At 41.5% G+C, this 17,141-nt stretch overlaps 1 protein-coding gene across 1 annotated transcript; it reads left to right on the forward strand.

Annotated features, from left to right (window-relative positions):
* The first annotated feature begins 130 nt into the window (after positions 1-130).
* LOC134800842 (extracellular signal-regulated kinase 2) lies at positions 131-16,542 on the forward strand. Its single transcript, XM_063773399.1, has 8 exons — positions 131-376; positions 617-1,003; positions 1,224-1,430; positions 2,820-2,957; positions 4,383-4,522; positions 9,168-9,363; positions 10,294-10,446; positions 12,494-16,542. Exons 2-8 carry the CDS (start codon positions 675-677, stop codon positions 12,966-12,968), a joined length of 1,638 nt encoding a protein of 545 aa, XP_063629469.1. The 5' UTR covers positions 131-376; positions 617-674; the 3' UTR covers positions 12,969-16,542.
* Positions 16,543-17,141: the final 599 nt, after the last annotated feature.

Consider the following 17,141-nt stretch of genomic DNA (forward strand, 5'->3'; position numbering starts at 1 on the left):
TACCTTGCTAGAGTTGATTGCCAAGAAAACTTTGTACAGCACGAAGGTCATCGTCCAAATATGCGACCTTTCGTGTCCTAATTCCGAACAAATAACATAACAATACTCTTGACATAAAACACGTCAATTAATCATGGTACAATCGATTTCGATTGTGGGAAATTATCGATTACACATAATTTACCTCATTACTAGCGTTAGTTGACAACTGGTTGCCATGGTAACACACAGTTGTTTGGGCGCCGTAAACAAATGAAACTCGGCTGCCAGAATTTCAAACCAAAAATTCACTATTATTTACGTATCTAGTAAAAACCAAGTTTTATTGTGAAAGTGTGAGATAAGATGCGTAAAGTAAATTAAGAAGCTTTATCTTGTAAGTATTCTGAATTGTTATCCGTTACATTTTCGAATTACAAATTTAGATCGGCGAAAATTTTATCGATCCTTTCCGGTTGCTTAGTGTATTGTGATCAATAAACATAAATTGATGGTCCTCGTGCTTTCCATATGCAAATTAGGATATCGTCAAACCAATTTGAATATTTTATGCCTGTCTTGCACAATCGCCAAATCGTAACTTTAACCAGACGTTCACATTCCATTTCGATTATAGATCAGAAACTCGCAGTACAAACGTAGCAGAATTTACAAACTTTACAAATTACATCCCAATGAACCAAACGCAAATTAAAAAAAAAGATGACAAGAAAAAGGATGGCACTATACAAAAACCGGTGCAAAAGAAGAGTCCAGATAAAAACATGTCTGAAATAGACGAGCATATACTAAAGAGGTTTGAAATAAAAAAAAGACTTGGCAAAGGCGCGTATGGTATAGTATGGAAAGCCATAGATAAAAAAAGTAAGGATGTGGTGGCAATCAAGAAGATTTTCGATGCCTTTCGCAACCAGACGGATGCCCAAAGGACTTTTAGAGAAATTATTTTTTTACAGTCATTTAGGAATCACCCCAATATTGTGAAACTACATAGTATACACAGGTTGGTGTTAATTTTTAAGATAGTACACAAGGAATTGCAGGGGTTCTCCACAATGCTCGGGTCAAGGCGAGAACAGTGGCTCAACGGAAACAGTGGCCCAGTCGCCCAAATATCAAGATAACATTTACGCTTGATATTGCAAGTGTATAGATATGAAAGAACATTATTTTTCGGAAAAGAGTATTTTTCCAAGTCGATTCATTAAAAATAATATTTTCAGAGCTCTAAACAACCGTGACATTTACCTCGGCTTCGAATACATGGAAACGGATCTCCACAACGTGATAAAACGAGGCAATATACTCAAGGACATACACAAACGGTACATTATGTACCAGATGTTGAAGGCGACCAAGTACATACACTCAGGGAACGTCATACACAGGGACCAGAAACCCAGCAACGTGCTTATTGACAGCGCTTGTAGGTGAGTCAAGTCATATACGAGTGGCTCAGTGAGCTGTAGATCTTGCAACAACTTTAAAAAAAAAAATTTAAATACTTCGTTGAGTCATTATCACAGCAAACTCACAATGGTCTTATGTGCCATAGACCCTACTGGCGCTTAAGTCCTTTATGACAATTACCGCCATTTTGATTGAACTTTTCCCAATAAACAAAACGACACAAAATTTTGAAGTGAAAACTTCTTTAGCGGCGCTGTGCTACTTTTTGAGGTGGGGAAAAAATGTTAAACTCGAGACAGCGTAAGACGTAAGGCGTAACCCTCTCTTTCTACCGCGCGGCGAAAATGTATGCCTGAGCCTGCTGTTTCGTTTAGGCGGCGCAGGGCGCTTGCGTGACGTTATGTGTGACGGACAATGCCATTGTTTTTTTATTTAAATGCCATCTAGTGAATTTCCCTCAAACTGGTATTAATATATAACTGTAGTACTCACAGTGATGTGCTTAGGGGTTTCCGGTAATGCGACGAAATAACGCTAGATGGCGTTAGCCTCAATTATACACAGTGCTGCAGACATTTGGCACTAGATGGCGCTGTTATTAATATTTTGAGTTACAATGTCGTTGAGTTTTCACTTCTGCCGGCACTCCCGGAGTGCAACCCATTGTTTTTTTTATCTAGGTAACTCTGGGCTCTCGTGAGCCGAACCTGCTCACGAGAATCGGTTGAGAAATGGTATCTGTAGTTGAGAACATAGGGGCATTGGGGCATACGAAAGCATTTTTGCCCAAGCTGAGGGCCTACCGCGAACCACGTTCGACGTGTTCCCTCCTTGTTACACTTACGTACGAATTTACAAGTGCGACAGAGAGGCAAGACTTCGAACGTGGTTCGCGGTAGGCCGTCTGAAACGCAGAAATTAGCTGCGTTCGGTCTACTAAGATTAACACTTTTAACTGACTATCGGTGAACCTTATATCCATGAATTAAGGTGCACATTGATACTTAACAGTATGGGCGATGGTACAGTACGTACACGTACGAGAAGCATACACAGGGCAACCCCAACAAACGGTACCAGAGGGCCTACCGTGAAAGAAATTCGATATTTTTGTATCTGCCTCTCTATCACTCTTGCATATTCGAGCATCTCTATTGCAGATAACGAAATTTAGATTTTTGAGTTACGGTCCAATTCTCAAGACTTTCACGTCCCGCTCGCAAACTGGAGCGACGTGTGGATCTTTATCCATTGTGAAGGCCGACTAATAAATCAGCCGCCTCGCAGAAACCGCGCCCTGCCTCGCGAGGCAAATTATCAGTCAGTCTACAGTTATTGATTAGATATAAAATTACAGTATTTATTCGTGTCTTGTGTTCGACCTAAGACCCGACTTATTTTTTTCGCAGAGTCAAACTAGCAGACTTCGGGCTGGCGCGCTCAGTATCGAGCCTGTACTCGGGTGGCGAGAGCGCAGACCCCTGTCTGACCGACTACGTAGCTACGCGCTGGTACAGGGCGCCTGAGATACTTATAGCTAGCCGGAAGTGAGTGTAGAATGTATAGAGCTTCGTTGTTATGGTTCCGTACCTCAAAAGGAAAAAACGGAACCCTTATAGCATCACTCGTGCGTCTGTCTGTCTGTCCGTCTGTCACTGCCCATTTTCTCCAAAAGTACTGGACCCATTAAGTTGCAATTTGGTACACATATGTAAATTCGTGATCCAAAGACTTTTGGGGGTAAATGAGAGAATTAAAAAATAATGTTTTTTAAACGATATCGTCTTGCGACCCCCCTCCCCCCCCTTTATCTCCGAAAGTACTGGGTCTAAAATTGAAAAAAATATACAAAATAGTTATTTCACTATAGATAACAGCAAAACCTGTTAGAAATGTGCAGTCAAGCGTGAGTCGGACTAATTACTTAGTTTTTGATCCGTTTCACATATAAAAAAACCGGCCAAGTGCGAGTCGGACTCGCGTTTCTAGGGTTCCGTACATAAGTCCGACTCACGCTTGACTGCACATTTCTAATAGGTTTTCCTGTCATCTATAGGTAAAGAACTATTTTGCGTATTTTTTTCAAAATATTAGACCCAGTAGTTTCGGAGATAAAGAGGGGGGGGGGGGGGGGGGGGGAATGCTCATTTTTTGGCTGTTTTCTTAAATAACTTCGAACCTATGTATTTTAAAATTATAAAAAAAACATGTCCATCTCTTTGGGTCACTAATTTTAATAATTTACATATATATCTATACCAAATTTAAACTTAATTGGTCCAGTAGTTTCCGAGAAAATAGGCTGTGACAGACGGACAGACAGACAGACAGACGCACGAGTGATCCTATAAGGGTTCCGTTTTTTTCCTTTTGAGGTACGGAACCCTAAAAACACATTGTTAAAAATTGGATAGTGTACGGAACCCTTGGAACGCGAGTCCGACTCGCACTTGTTCGGTTTTTTTTATTGTAACACGACGTTAGAAAACGAATGTGCGGCTCTCCTGACGTTTTTAAGCATCCACCACAGCGTATGGGACACCTGAAACCATTTAAATGGTGTTGGCCTTTGACTTAGTAGCAAAAGTTTGTCAGTATCTAACTCTAACTCTTTCATTCCTTTGGAAGCCAAGAGTGTCTAAAAGTCGTCAGGCCACAGCGCCAAAAACGCTTATAAAAATGTAATATGCAATAGCGAACGATATAAATGTGACCTTAATGATTTCACATAAAGTTTTCATTGGCTTTCGCCACTCTGATATTGGCATGTGAAAGACATTTAACACATTCATTGCCACCCAGCCAAACAAGACATCCGCGCCAGGCCACAACAATTTCATCATATAAAGCTGTAGTACTACGATCCCAACTATCGGGTCGTCCGGCCTGGGAACGAAATCATAAAATACCCGATAGTCGGGGTTTCGGCACTGAATGTGTTAATGACTTTGTATGTAATGTAATGTTTACAGTTACACCAAAGGCATCGACATGTGGTCCCTCGGCTGTATCCTCGGGGAGATGCTGACAGGCCACGCATTGTTCCCGGGCACGTCCACCGTCAACCAGGTGGAGCGTATCATGGCGGCCCTGCCACGGCCTTCACCAGAAGGTAACCTACAGTGGTAGATACTTATTTAATATGTTTACAGCTACACCAAAGGCATCGACATGTGGTCCCTCGGCTGTATCCTCGGGGAGATGCTGACAGGCCACGCATTGTTCCCGGGCACGTCCACCGTCAACCAGGTGGAGCGTATCATGGCGGCCCTGCCACGGCCTTCACCAGAAGGTAACCTACAGTGGTAGATACTTATTTAATATGTTTACAGCTACACCAAAGGCATCGACATGTGGTCCCTCGGCTGTATCCTCGGGGAGATGCTGACAGGCCACGCATTGTTCCCGGGCACGTCCACCGTCAACCAGGTGGAGCGTATCATGGCGGCCCTGCCACGGCCTTCACAAGAAGGTAACCTGCAGTGGTAGATACTCTTGGCGCGTAGTCTGATTCGCTACTTTTGATACTGACTGTCCCTTGAAGCCTTTACAAAAGAAAGTGATAGATTGCTTGAAAGAGATCTCTTCTTAACGACCGCCCGCTCGGCCCGCTGTCTGTCGTTGTTTATAATTATAGTTTAATTATATTGTTGTTTCTTTTGATCACTAGGGAGTATTACTGCAATGTTCTGCCGCCAGAGTGCAGCACTAATTTGTTTAGTAAACCATAGAGTAACTTCCCATACAACCATTTCCAGTCGCCGTTACGACGCGGTGTTGACACATCTTGTGTCGACACCGTCTGTTTCGGTCACAATTCCAGTCGCAGAGTCGTCGCCGTGTCGACACAGTTACCAGAAATGGGGAAGGGTCGACACATGACACAAAGTGACATAAAGTGTGGTCGCCGTGTGCACACATTGTTTCGGGTTTGCGACTACTTTATGCCAAAATTTCATTCGTTCATTTTGTTCCTGTCAAATGGAAAGTGTCAGATAGAAAAATACTTAAATAAAAATAAGTGACATTAATACGCCATCTCTAAAACGGATTACAAGACGTAATTATATATTGTTTGCATTTATATTACAATAGGACTTAAATTATTATGGGGAATTAAACTGCTCGAGTGATTTGATAAACTAAGTGTAATATAATCAACGCGCCACCACATTGTTTTAGTTTAGCCGGAAATGAAATTGTTTACTTCTCAGTGCCTGTGTTCATAACTATATTATTTGAAGCATTTTTAGTACTTCGATGCGTATACTATACTTAAATAACAGAAATAACGCTTTACATACTACGAAACTTGTTAATTATGGTGTATAAATATGGTTTAAGGCTGAGAAATATTGCAGTCACAAAGTAGTTGCAATGTTTCGACTTTGTGTCGACTCTGTGTTGACACATGACACGCGCTGTCAAAAGTAATAACAAAGTTACTGGTATGTTACTGGATTTGCAAAATGGCTCCTTGTGTTGATTTGTTTTCAGATATTCTCAAAGTGTAAAAATTCCGTGGTCAGAGATGGGCATTAATCGATTAACTGTTTATTCGACTAATTAATGGAATAAAAAAAGTTAATTCTCAAATTTTAATCGCGATTAGTTTAGTCGACCTAACATAGATTGAAATTGAATTAATCTGAATATTAATCGAATAAATTATCGATTAAATCTCGATTGAAAGTTGACAGGGGGCCATTTTTGTACGTAAAAATAATAGAAATGTCTTGCATGCAGATGGTAGCAAAACACTTTGTCATAAAAGTCGAGATGGGTGTCGTTTTATAGGTTTTAGGGGGCCCCGATTTCGAAAATGATGACCATTTTGGATTCCAAGATGGCGGCCATGCACTATGTCATAAAAGTCGTCATGGATGTCGTTTTATAGGTTTTAGGGGGCCCCGATTTAGAAAATGATGACCATTTTGAAATCCAAAATGGCGGCCATGCACTATGCCATAAAAGTCGTCATGGGTGTCGTTTTATAGGTTTTAGGGGGCGCAGATTTCGAAAATGATGACCATTTTGGATTCCAAGATGGCGGCCATGCACTATGTCATAAAAGTCGTCATGGATGTCGTTTTATAGGTTTTAGGGGGCGCAGATTTCGAAAATGATGACCATTTTGAAATCCAAAATGGCGGCCATGCACTATGTCATAAAAGTCGTCATGGGTGTCGTTTTATAGGTTTTGGGGGGCGCAGATTTAGAAAATGATAACCATTTTGGATTCCACTTTTATGACAAAATACGTAGCCGCCATCTTGGATTATAAAATGATCATCGTTTTCGAATTCTGCACTCCCTAAAACCTATAAATCGACATCCGTGACGACGCAAGTTATCTTTATTTTCAGATCTAACAAATTGCTACAGAATACAAAGGACAAAAAAGAAGCGAGGAGGTAATGAAACAAGCAAAAATACAGATGATTCCTCGACGCAATTGGGTGATTCTTAAATTGTGTCCAGATTTTTTTTGTCATAAAAGTTTTTATTTTTCACATATTACTCTCACAAGTTCCGTGACATTTCGACCTTGTAATTTTTTAAGTAAATGTTTTTGTTTATCTATGAGGATCTCACTAGAATAGTATAATCAAGGTATGTTCATATTTGATGAATGAAATAGTAACGCAAAAAAAAATATATTTGTGTCTTATATTCCTGCCGAAGACTTTTATTTTACCTTTTCCTTCTACACAAGTTTGGCCAAGTAATAAGAATTTAGGGCTCTCAATTTTATTTTGACTTCTACAACAGTAAAGCTACGAGGCCATGTTCATTGGTATCGTTTTCGTATAAATTCGCAGTACCAAATTTAGTTAAGGTATCACATTGACACCATTCCGAAGTAAAAACATATAAACTTATTAAAATACTTTCTTTTAAACTCCTCTTCACGCTTAAACTGCTGAACAGTTTTAATTTAAATTTGGTACACATATATTTTGAGTCCCGAGACAGGATATAATAAGTTATCTCAAAAATCATCCTTTAAAGGTGTGAAATGAGGTGTAGGGGGGAGTTCAGAATTGACTTCTTGAAGTTAATACTGTTTAAGTTTAGGTTTGAAGTCATGTTTTTTCATCATTTTTAACTAAATCAAAGATGTAGACCATCCCAAATTTCATATAAATCGGTTCAGCGGTTATTGATTTCCCGTACAAATTTCCACGCCACTTTTCACACCTTCAAAAGATGATTTTGGTTATAAGATCTATCCTATGTCCTGTTCCGGGACGCAAACTATTTCTATACCAAATTTCAACGAAATCGGTTCAGCGGTTAAGCGTCAAGAAGAGTTTCAAAAAACCGGCCAAGTGCGAGTCGGACTCGCGTATTAAGGGTTCCGTACATTAAGTCCGACTCGCGCTTGACTGCACATTTCTAATAGGTTTTCCTGTCGTCTATAGGTAAAGAACTATTTTGTGTATTCAGACGGACATACATTACAGACGCACGAGTGATCCTATAAGGGTTCCGTTTTTTCCTTTTGAGGTACGGAACCCTAAAAAGATTTATTTTTATTTTGTGGAATGGTGTCAATGTGATATCTTAAATGGATTCAGCACCCCAGATTTATACGAAAACGATACCAAACACGGCCTAGCACCTTCACTGATATAGATATATCAAGATAAAATTGAGAGCCCTAAATAAACTTTCAAGAGTGGATATCTCAAAAACTATTCAACATATCGAAAAAATTGACTGAATAAACTTGTAACAAATTAAATTAACTTTCATTTTGTATAAGTGGCCATGTCGCTGAGATGCATAGTTTCCGAGATATAATCGAAAAACGGGAAAATGGGACCTTCAAAGCCCCCTCTCTCCCCCCGCTCAAGGGCTACGGCCGGGGACTTTTGATATGTTCACCTCCTAACTTGTCAAACCGAGTTACGGAGTCAAAAATTGTGTTCCGAGCATTTCCCTCTACAACTTTTAGAGCATTCGTTGCCTGACCTAAGTAGCTTATTGAATTTCTTTAAAAACTTTTCTGTAAAAGGTTGACGGGTGTTGGGTGTTTATATGGTTTCGGTCGATTATTATCATTTGCATTGCCCATGATGACTTACTAGAATTACGAGCACACGAGACACTAATAGTAGTTTGACAAACCTTGGTTTTCAAGAGGTATTTTATATTGACATTTGCTGTCACAAATTTGCTGTCAGATTTAGTCGCAAACCGCACGCAAAGTGCACACAAATGTGTCGACACCTTGTTACGGAAAAGTGTAGACACGGCGACGACACTTTGTTTCGAAACAATTCTAGACACATTGTGTGGACTCTGTTACGACACATCTGACATTTAGTTACCACTTTGTGATTCTGCGACTGGAATGGTTATATGGGTTATAAATAGTAGGCCTTAAACATTTTTTTGTCAAGTTTTCACGATGACATTGATGCACTAAGGCGGTTTGTTTACAGGTGGCCTACCGATAAACGCGAAAATCGAAATTTCTTTATCTGCCTCTCTATCGATTAAATAGGCAAGAGTGATAGAGAGGCAGAAACCGAACTTTCGATTGTCGTGTTTCACGGTAGGCCATGTGATTGACCTAGTGATGCCCTCTACGCAGAGTTTTGCGTAATATTCCCTATTGATTGACTAACTATCCAGATATTATTTTTTTAACAAGCAGAATACGTCTGCGAGCGATACTACAAGCGGGTTCAAGTCCTGCCGAAAGCGTAAATTTTTCCATTTTTTCCTTTAATATATATTTTATCCAGATATCGCTTCCATTTGCAACGGCTACGGCTCCGCCCTCATCCGCGAGCAAGCCTCCAGCAGCAGCGGCCCCACGCTCACCAACCTACTCTCCTGCGCTCCCAAAGACGCGGCCGACATGGTGCAGAGGCTCTTGCTGTTCAATCCGACGAAGAGACTGAGCGCGGAGAAGGCTTTGGACCACGAATACGTTGCCAAGTAAGTTATATTAGTTCGAGATACCGCTGGGAAAAGGTAATGCTGAAAAATACCAGCCAGGGGTATGAATGGGTGGAATCCATAGATTGCTTAACTTTGTCGAGAATGGCAGGATTTTCTTGATGGTCCATTGACATTGATAGATATCTAGGGACTGGCCTTACGGGCAATAATAATGAGGCATGACAGGGGCCAGTACAGCGGTGTGACACCGCTACAACGCGATTGGTTGATGAGTTCGCATCACGCGCGCGATTTGTTGACGAGTTCGCATCTAGTTGCGTTAGACTGCACGATTGGCTGGAATTCGTGAGTGACACCGCTGAACTAGTACCATTATTAGTGCCCGTAGTGGCCAGTCCTTTAGATATATACGTCAATGGCTAGCTCGAATTGAAACATTTATAAAATATACTGGCTTATGCTTTCACTGCATATGTGTCGGCGGCCGATCGTAAGATCAGGCATATCGTGAAACGTGAAAATCTTTGAGTCGTTCCCTGAGTCGACGGAGCCCCGCTACGCGGGGCTCCTATTTCTGGGCAGTTTGCCCTTCAGGCATCTGAAGCAACCTAATGAACCTATCCTACCTATATATTGGTTTGATGTGACTATCGTCAAAACATTACACAGGAACATTACGATCTGCCTGAACGTACGATCGGCCTACGACATATGCACTGTTATCCTGTTATATGCAGGGGTTCCCAAAGTTGACTGGGCTCCACCTAACAAAAACTGCCATTTTTGGGGCCCGCCATAAAAAGGGGGTATAAAGTATTGGTGACCCTCAGACTTCCTCGTAGTTTCAGGGCCCACTCAATATTCGCTCGTGACCCACCAATGGGAAATGCTGCTATATTACTTAATGTTCTGAAACTCCTATGAATTCCTCCAAAACTGTATCTACATAACTGGATTCCGTATCAGATTCCATCGCGAGCGAGACGAACCCACGCTGCCTTCGGACGTGCTCCTCCCTCTCCGAGACGACAAGCAGCTCTCTGTGGACGATTACAGGAACAAGCTGTACAGCATCATGGCTAAGGGCAACGGGCATGCCGCTGCCAAGAAACACTCAAGGTAAGTGTTCCACGTCAGAGCGAGACGAACCCACGCTGCCCTCGGCCGTGCTCCTCCCTCTCCGAGACGACAAGCAGCTCTCTGTGGACGATTACAGGAACAAGCTGTACAGCATCATGGCTAAGGGCAACGGGCATGCCGCTGCCAAGAAACACTCAAGGTAAATGTTCCACGTCAGAGCGAGACAAACCCACGCTGCCCTCGGACGTGCTCCTCCCTCTCCGAGACGACAAGCAGCTCTCTGTGGACGATTACAGGAACAAGCTGAACAGCATCAATAGCATCATGGCAAAGGGCAACGGGTATGCCGCTGCCAAGAAACACTCAAGGTAAGTGTTCCACGTCAGAGCGAGACGAACCCACGCTGCCCTCGGCCGTGCTCCTCCCTCTCCGAGACGACAAGCAGCTCTCTGTGGACGATTACAGGAATAAGCTGTACAGCATCATGGCTAAGGGCAACGGGCATGCCGCTGCCAAGAAACACTCAAGGTAAATGTTCCACGTCAGAGCGAGACGAACCCACGCTGCCCTCGGACGTGCTCCTCCCTCTCCGAGACGACAAGCAGCTCTCTGTGGACGATTACAGGAACAAGCTGTACAGCATCATGGCAAAGGGCAACGGGCATGCCGCTGCCAAGAAACACTCAAGGTAAGTGTTCCACGTCAGAGCGAGACCAACCCACGCTGCCCTCGGACGTGCTCCTCCCTCTCCGAGACGACAAGCAGCTCTCTGTGGACGATTACAGGAACAAGCTGTACAGCATCATGGCTAAGGGCAATGGGCATGCCGCTGCCAAGAAACACTCAAGGTAAGTGTTCCACGTCAGAGCGAGACGAACCCACGCTGCCCTCGGACATGCTCCTCCCTCTCCGAGACGACAAGCAGCTCTCTGTGGACGATTACAGGAACAAGCTGTACAGCATCATGGCTAAGGGCAACGGGCATGCCGCTGCCAAGAAACACTCAAGGTAAATGTTCCACGTCAGAGCGAGACAAACCCACGCTGCCCTCGGACGTGCTCCTCCCTCTCCGAGACGACAAGCAGCTCTCTGTGGACGATTACAGGAACAAGCTGAACAGCATCAATAGCATCATGGCAAAGGGCAACGGGTATGCCGCTGCCAAGAAACACTCAAGGTAAGTGTTCCACGTCAGAGCGAGACGAACCCACGCTGCCCTCGGCCGTGCTCCTCCCTCTCCGAGACGACAAGCAGCTCTCTGTGGACGATTACAGGAATAAGCTGTACAGCATCATGGCTAAGGGCAACGGGCATGCCGCTGCCAAGAAACACTCAAGGTAAATGTTCCACGTCAGAGCGAGACGAACCCACGCTGCCCTCGGACGTGCTCCTCCCTCTCCGAGACGACAAGCAGCTCTCTGTGGACGATTACAGGAACAAGCTGTACAGCATCATGGCAAAGGGCAACGGGCATGCCGCTGCCAAGAAACACTCAAGGTAAGTGTTCCACGTCAGAGCGAGACCAACCCACGCTGCCCTCGGACGTGCTCCTCCCTCTCCGAGACGACAAGCAGCTCTCTGTGGACGATTACAGGAACAAGCTGTACAGCATCATGGCAAAGGGCAACGGGCATGCCGCTGCCAAGAAACACTCAAGGTAAGTGTTCCACGTCAGAGCGAGACGAACCCACGCTGCCCTCGGACGTGCTCCTCCCTCTCCGAGACGACTAGCAGCTCTCTGTGGACGATTACAGGAACAAGCTGTACAGCATCATGGCTAAGGGCAACGGGCATGCCGCTGCCAAGAAACACTCAAGGTAACTTTTAAATAGGTATTTTAAAACCCGAGCCTTCTTTTGCGTATATGTCGCTACTTGCGTGCGCGTAGCTATTAGTACAATATCTATTAGTCAGATCTGGGGTGTCCTTTACTAACATAAATAATTTACTTCGAGTAGTCATTGGATAGAACGAACTAACCTAAGAGTATTTCTCGCCGTGCCACAAATCCTCTTTAAAAAAAATTGCAGCACATAATTGAGATTTGCTGGAATTTTAACACTTAAAGAATGATTTATTTTTTCAGCAACAAGACTCATCCGCTATCCCCCAACACAACGAAACCAAGTAAAAGCTACCACGACACTTCAGAACTCTCCAAATCTTACCCGACCACCAAATCCACCCTCAAACACAGTATATCCGCAGACCAGAAGACCAGACCGAAGCCCAAGGAACGTCCTCTCAAAGAGCATCGCTCCGATCAGACTATATCACGACCTTTGCGTGCTACCAAGTTATTCGAAAGTCAAAGCAACTGGATGGATTCCTCCATGTGTCATGGAGATTATTTCCAACCAGTGACTCGTCTAAGCCCTTCAGAAACCGGATATTTAAGTGGCGGTAAAAAGCCCTCCATGGTTCATAGGAGGAATTCCACATCGTTCTCAACGGTCACTATAGGAGGTGATATGGACTACGGGTATGGTAAGACGGTCAATCAACGACATGGAGTCATAACTGCTAGTGCGCTGATGGATTTACGTACCAGCATACGATAAGTGACGCTTTCGAAGAGTTTGGATAACTTTTTCCGGTATTTACATGGTTATGTAAATGTTAATTGATTTTGTAAACGTAGGAGAATTTTGAAATCTTGTTCTGATATTTAATGGCATATGGCCTGAAGTGTAACATTCAACTTTATAGGTAATAACTAATAAAAAATCTTCGCATGTCGTTGACGTTGAAGTGAATGTTATTTTGGTTACTCTTTTGATTTATATTATGGAATTTCTGGATAATTAACGCACAGTTGTTCCTGTCTATACTCTGTATCTTTAGGTATTTAAATAAAAGTAAACAAATAATTTGTACGTTTTCGGGTAGTTATAACATTCATTGGTTAACCAACCAAATACAAAACCACCTGGATCTGTCACTGAACGACCTGACTTTAACCTACATTATTTAATTTTGATAATGTTTTCATGTACCCTCAATTGGCTTCAGGAGCCATTTGAGGGTAGATTTTGTTTACTTTTATTTAAATACCTGAATATACAGACTATAAGAAGTCATATTTATGATTTTGTAGGTAGAAAGGTACCTATCATTGTTCAACTACTATGCTATGGGTCAAAACCTAAGTCCTTCCAAAGTAGTACTAGGTACACATAATGTTCCTATGAAATCTCATTTATACATCGAATATTTATGTAATTAATTTTATTACTTGTTGCATGAATTATTGTTTTAATTTAATTTATTGAAGTTATGTACCGAATATTCTTTCAGATGTGATAATTTCTAGTCATAATTTCGATATTAAAACTAGATCTATGAAAGCACAAAATCAACTTATAATAATTTGTCCATAACATTATTGCAATCTAGTTTAAAACACCTTAGATATGTATAAATAGGACTCAATGTGCATCGTACGTAACGTTTAATATTTGTAATTTTTCATGGCAAAATATGCATACATTTGGAATAAAAGGAAATACTGGCGGTTTTCTACAGAACGGGACGTCTAGGCATAGGAATACCATTTATACCTCTATTATTCTAAATTGTATTGATAAAGAATGGCTTTCACACCATTTTTATGTAAAAGCCTGGGGGCCGATTTTTTAAATTCGACCGCTCGATTTATTGTATTTCGTTCAATAATATCTCCACTACTAGGCATTTAAATTCTACTAATAGAATTGAAAACGAGTGTTCAATACCACTAGATTCCCAATTTCTATCGCTCGTATTTCAAAAATTAGCATTTCGCCGTTTCCCACAGATTTTTGAGTGACGAAATCGAACGATCGAAATTCAAAAATCGGCCCCCTGACCAGGAAAATATGATCACGCGCCATTTTGGCGAATTTCACTGGAACTATTTTTTTAATACTAAACTGAACTGTCACCCTGTACAATGAGAATAACAGCGCCCTCTTGACAATGATCAGGCTTTTATTATCAGACACATATATATATATATATATATATATATATATATATATATATATATATATATATATATATACACCGTGTTTTTTTTGATTTCCGTTAATTTCAAGGATGCATACCTGAGCTTAAATCAAGTAACTTTCCCAAAGACACCGATATTCTAATTAACTCCATTTCGAAGATAATAAATATTTTATTTTTTTCCTATAAGGCCTCTACAAGCTTGTACACTTGCCTTAAGGCCGGTTTACATATTGATTAGTGTTTAGAATGAGTTCATACATTTGCTACTAAACTTAAGTAAAATCTCGGTCGATCGATGTTCGAATTGACATTGATATGTCACAGATTTCAATTGTTTGGTTTAGTTAAATGTAATGCCCGTGTTACAACAACGCTATATGCTACATTTAATTACTTTTTAATATTAATTTTTCTGAAAAAAAAAGCAAAAAAATATTTTTTTTTTTCAAAATTAAATATGCCATTTAGTTTTCTTAAACGTACTTAACCATACCCCGAAGTTAACGGAATTCAATAAAAACACGGTGTATATATATATATCCAACCCAATACTAAAAATTACATTTTAAGTTATTCGTGATTTTTAGGGAAGCGCTAAATACCATACCTACTGCCAAGAGTACCTATATTCATGTAGGCTAAAAAATAGCTAAATTCTTTAGTAATAAATTATATGTATACTTAACTATCTATATTTTGACAAATGGTGTGTAAACACAAAAGTAAATCTAATTAAGGTCAATGTGGCTAATTCCGTCATAGGCACTATTCCGTCCACGAGCGTATATTTCTTTTATTTTCAATCGTACGAAAAAAACCCATTTGCTTTTGATTGTTGAAACTAAAAGCAATCGCTGCTTTTCGACGAAATTATCAATGTTCGTCGGTCGAGAAAAACGCTAGAAGACGGAATAGACCCTATGACGGAATTAGCCACATTGACCTTAGGTATAATACTTTGTTGAACCGCCAGTTTTCTTTTACACACATGCTCAATTTAAATTGTCACGTGATTATATCAAGCGGGTCCGCACAGAAAGAGCAGTTTCGGAAGGAAATTGCCGTGCGAGGCAACTTAGTTTCTGAAGACTTGCTTCACCCGAGGCGGACGCTCGGCCACGATGCCTCGCGAGGCAGCTCCTTCTGTTTAGGCCTGTGCAATAAGCATTGATATACACAAACGCTCAATCTACAACTTAACGTAAAATTTAAAATATTGGAGGTATCTTTGTATTTTAATGTAACCTTAATTGAATTGTCTCTCGAGCAAAGCCGATAAGTCGAGATATTTTTTTCACTCCACCTTATAAAAGAAAGTCCCCCGCCGCGTCTGTCTGTTTGTGTGTTTGTATGTTCGCGATAAACTCAAAAACTACTGAACGGATTTTCATGCGGTTTTCACCTATCAATAGAGTGATTTTTGAGGAAGGTTTAGGTGTATAAATTGTTAACCCGTGCGAAGACGGGGCAGGTCGCTGGTACAGTATAATTCCAATTTGAAAAAACCCATTTGTTCAACCTACAGGGTTTGACCGCTCATTCCCCGATATGACAAACTGAATCCCACGCGGACAGATCCGTAGGCACAGCTGTTAGATTTTGATGATATTACCTCTGCCTCTGTCTCTTGAGAGCCTCTATTCTAAACTAAACTCCATTAATTGTAGTTTGTTTAGCTAGAATTGTATCTAGGCCATTGAAAACCGCCTAGGGGTTGGTCTGTGCCCCTGGCGCTTTGGGCGTCTCTTATAAGGAGCGTGCATAAACTATGATAGGGGGCAGCACAGGAGCCGTCAGGTTTTTGGCGCGACGCGTAAATGTGAAGTTTAAGCTTCTGGTGTAGCCCACAAGGTGGCAGAACCACAAGAAAACGCACGAGAACGGTAGATGGTAGTACTAGCTTTGGCAATGTACTCACATGTTTATGTTTCCGATTCAGGCCACAAGATGGCAGACCCTCCAACGCGGACGGTCCCTATAGGAAAATTCTATTGATGAAGTTTCATTTCGTAAGACTCCAAAAATATCTTGCTAACATTGAGTAAGTTGTGGAGGCTTTCAATTAAGTAACTTGTAACTTATTTGTAACTTTGCGATGACGATTTTGTATGTATTTACATGTATGATAAAATAAATGATCGAACTTATTAGCTTATTGTTTTATTTCAATCGGATCAAATCACCAGTTTAAGGAACCTTAAAGAGCCGCAAAACTCGGGTAACTGAGATTATGCGATTTTGGTATTAAGAAAATTAGGTAATAGGGTAGATATTTGCTGAGAGGGTCGAATGGATTTACCCGAGTTTGAAGTTAACCGACACAAATGTTGTCAGTGGTGATGGGTGACCTTCGAGCAACACCGGCTTCCGACACATCGGAACTTCGAGCAACACCGGCTTCCGACACATCGGAAGGGAGGGGCCCAAGCGATATCTCACCGTACAAATCTTTCTGCCATTTTTCGCGGGGGGAAAGGTGCACACAGTCGCACTTCTCACACACTTAGATACAAAATCCAATCTGTAATGACGACACAAATACATAGAAAATGACACACGTCAAAGACAAATCTTGCAAACCTCGATCTCTTTTTGTGTACGGACGAGTGACAAGTGTCACAACACGCACACTAACACATTTTCGTTGAAGTATGTTATTGTATTCTGAGAGATGAGAAGTCGGATTTGTCGCTCGACCGATCCGCAATTTGTACTGAGCGAGGAAAATCGATAAATCCAACAAT

Source organism: Cydia splendana, chromosome 20 (genome assembly GCF_910591565.1).
Source record: "Cydia splendana chromosome 20, ilCydSple1.2, whole genome shotgun sequence".
Classification (NCBI taxonomy): Eukaryota; Metazoa; Arthropoda; class Insecta; order Lepidoptera; family Tortricidae; genus Cydia; species Cydia splendana.

Coding starts and splice junctions, on each gene's coding strand:
- LOC134800842 (XM_063773399.1), top strand. CDS start 675: ATGAACCAAACGCAAATTAAAAAAAAAGATGACAAGAAAAAGGATGGC. Junction 2,958..4,382: donor ATACTTATAGCTAGCCGGAA/GTGAGTGTAGAA, acceptor TAATGTTTACAG/TTACACCAAAGGCATCGACA. Junction 4,523..9,167: donor GCCACGGCCTTCACCAGAAG/GTAACCTACAGT, acceptor TATTTTATCCAG/ATATCGCTTCCATTTGCAAC.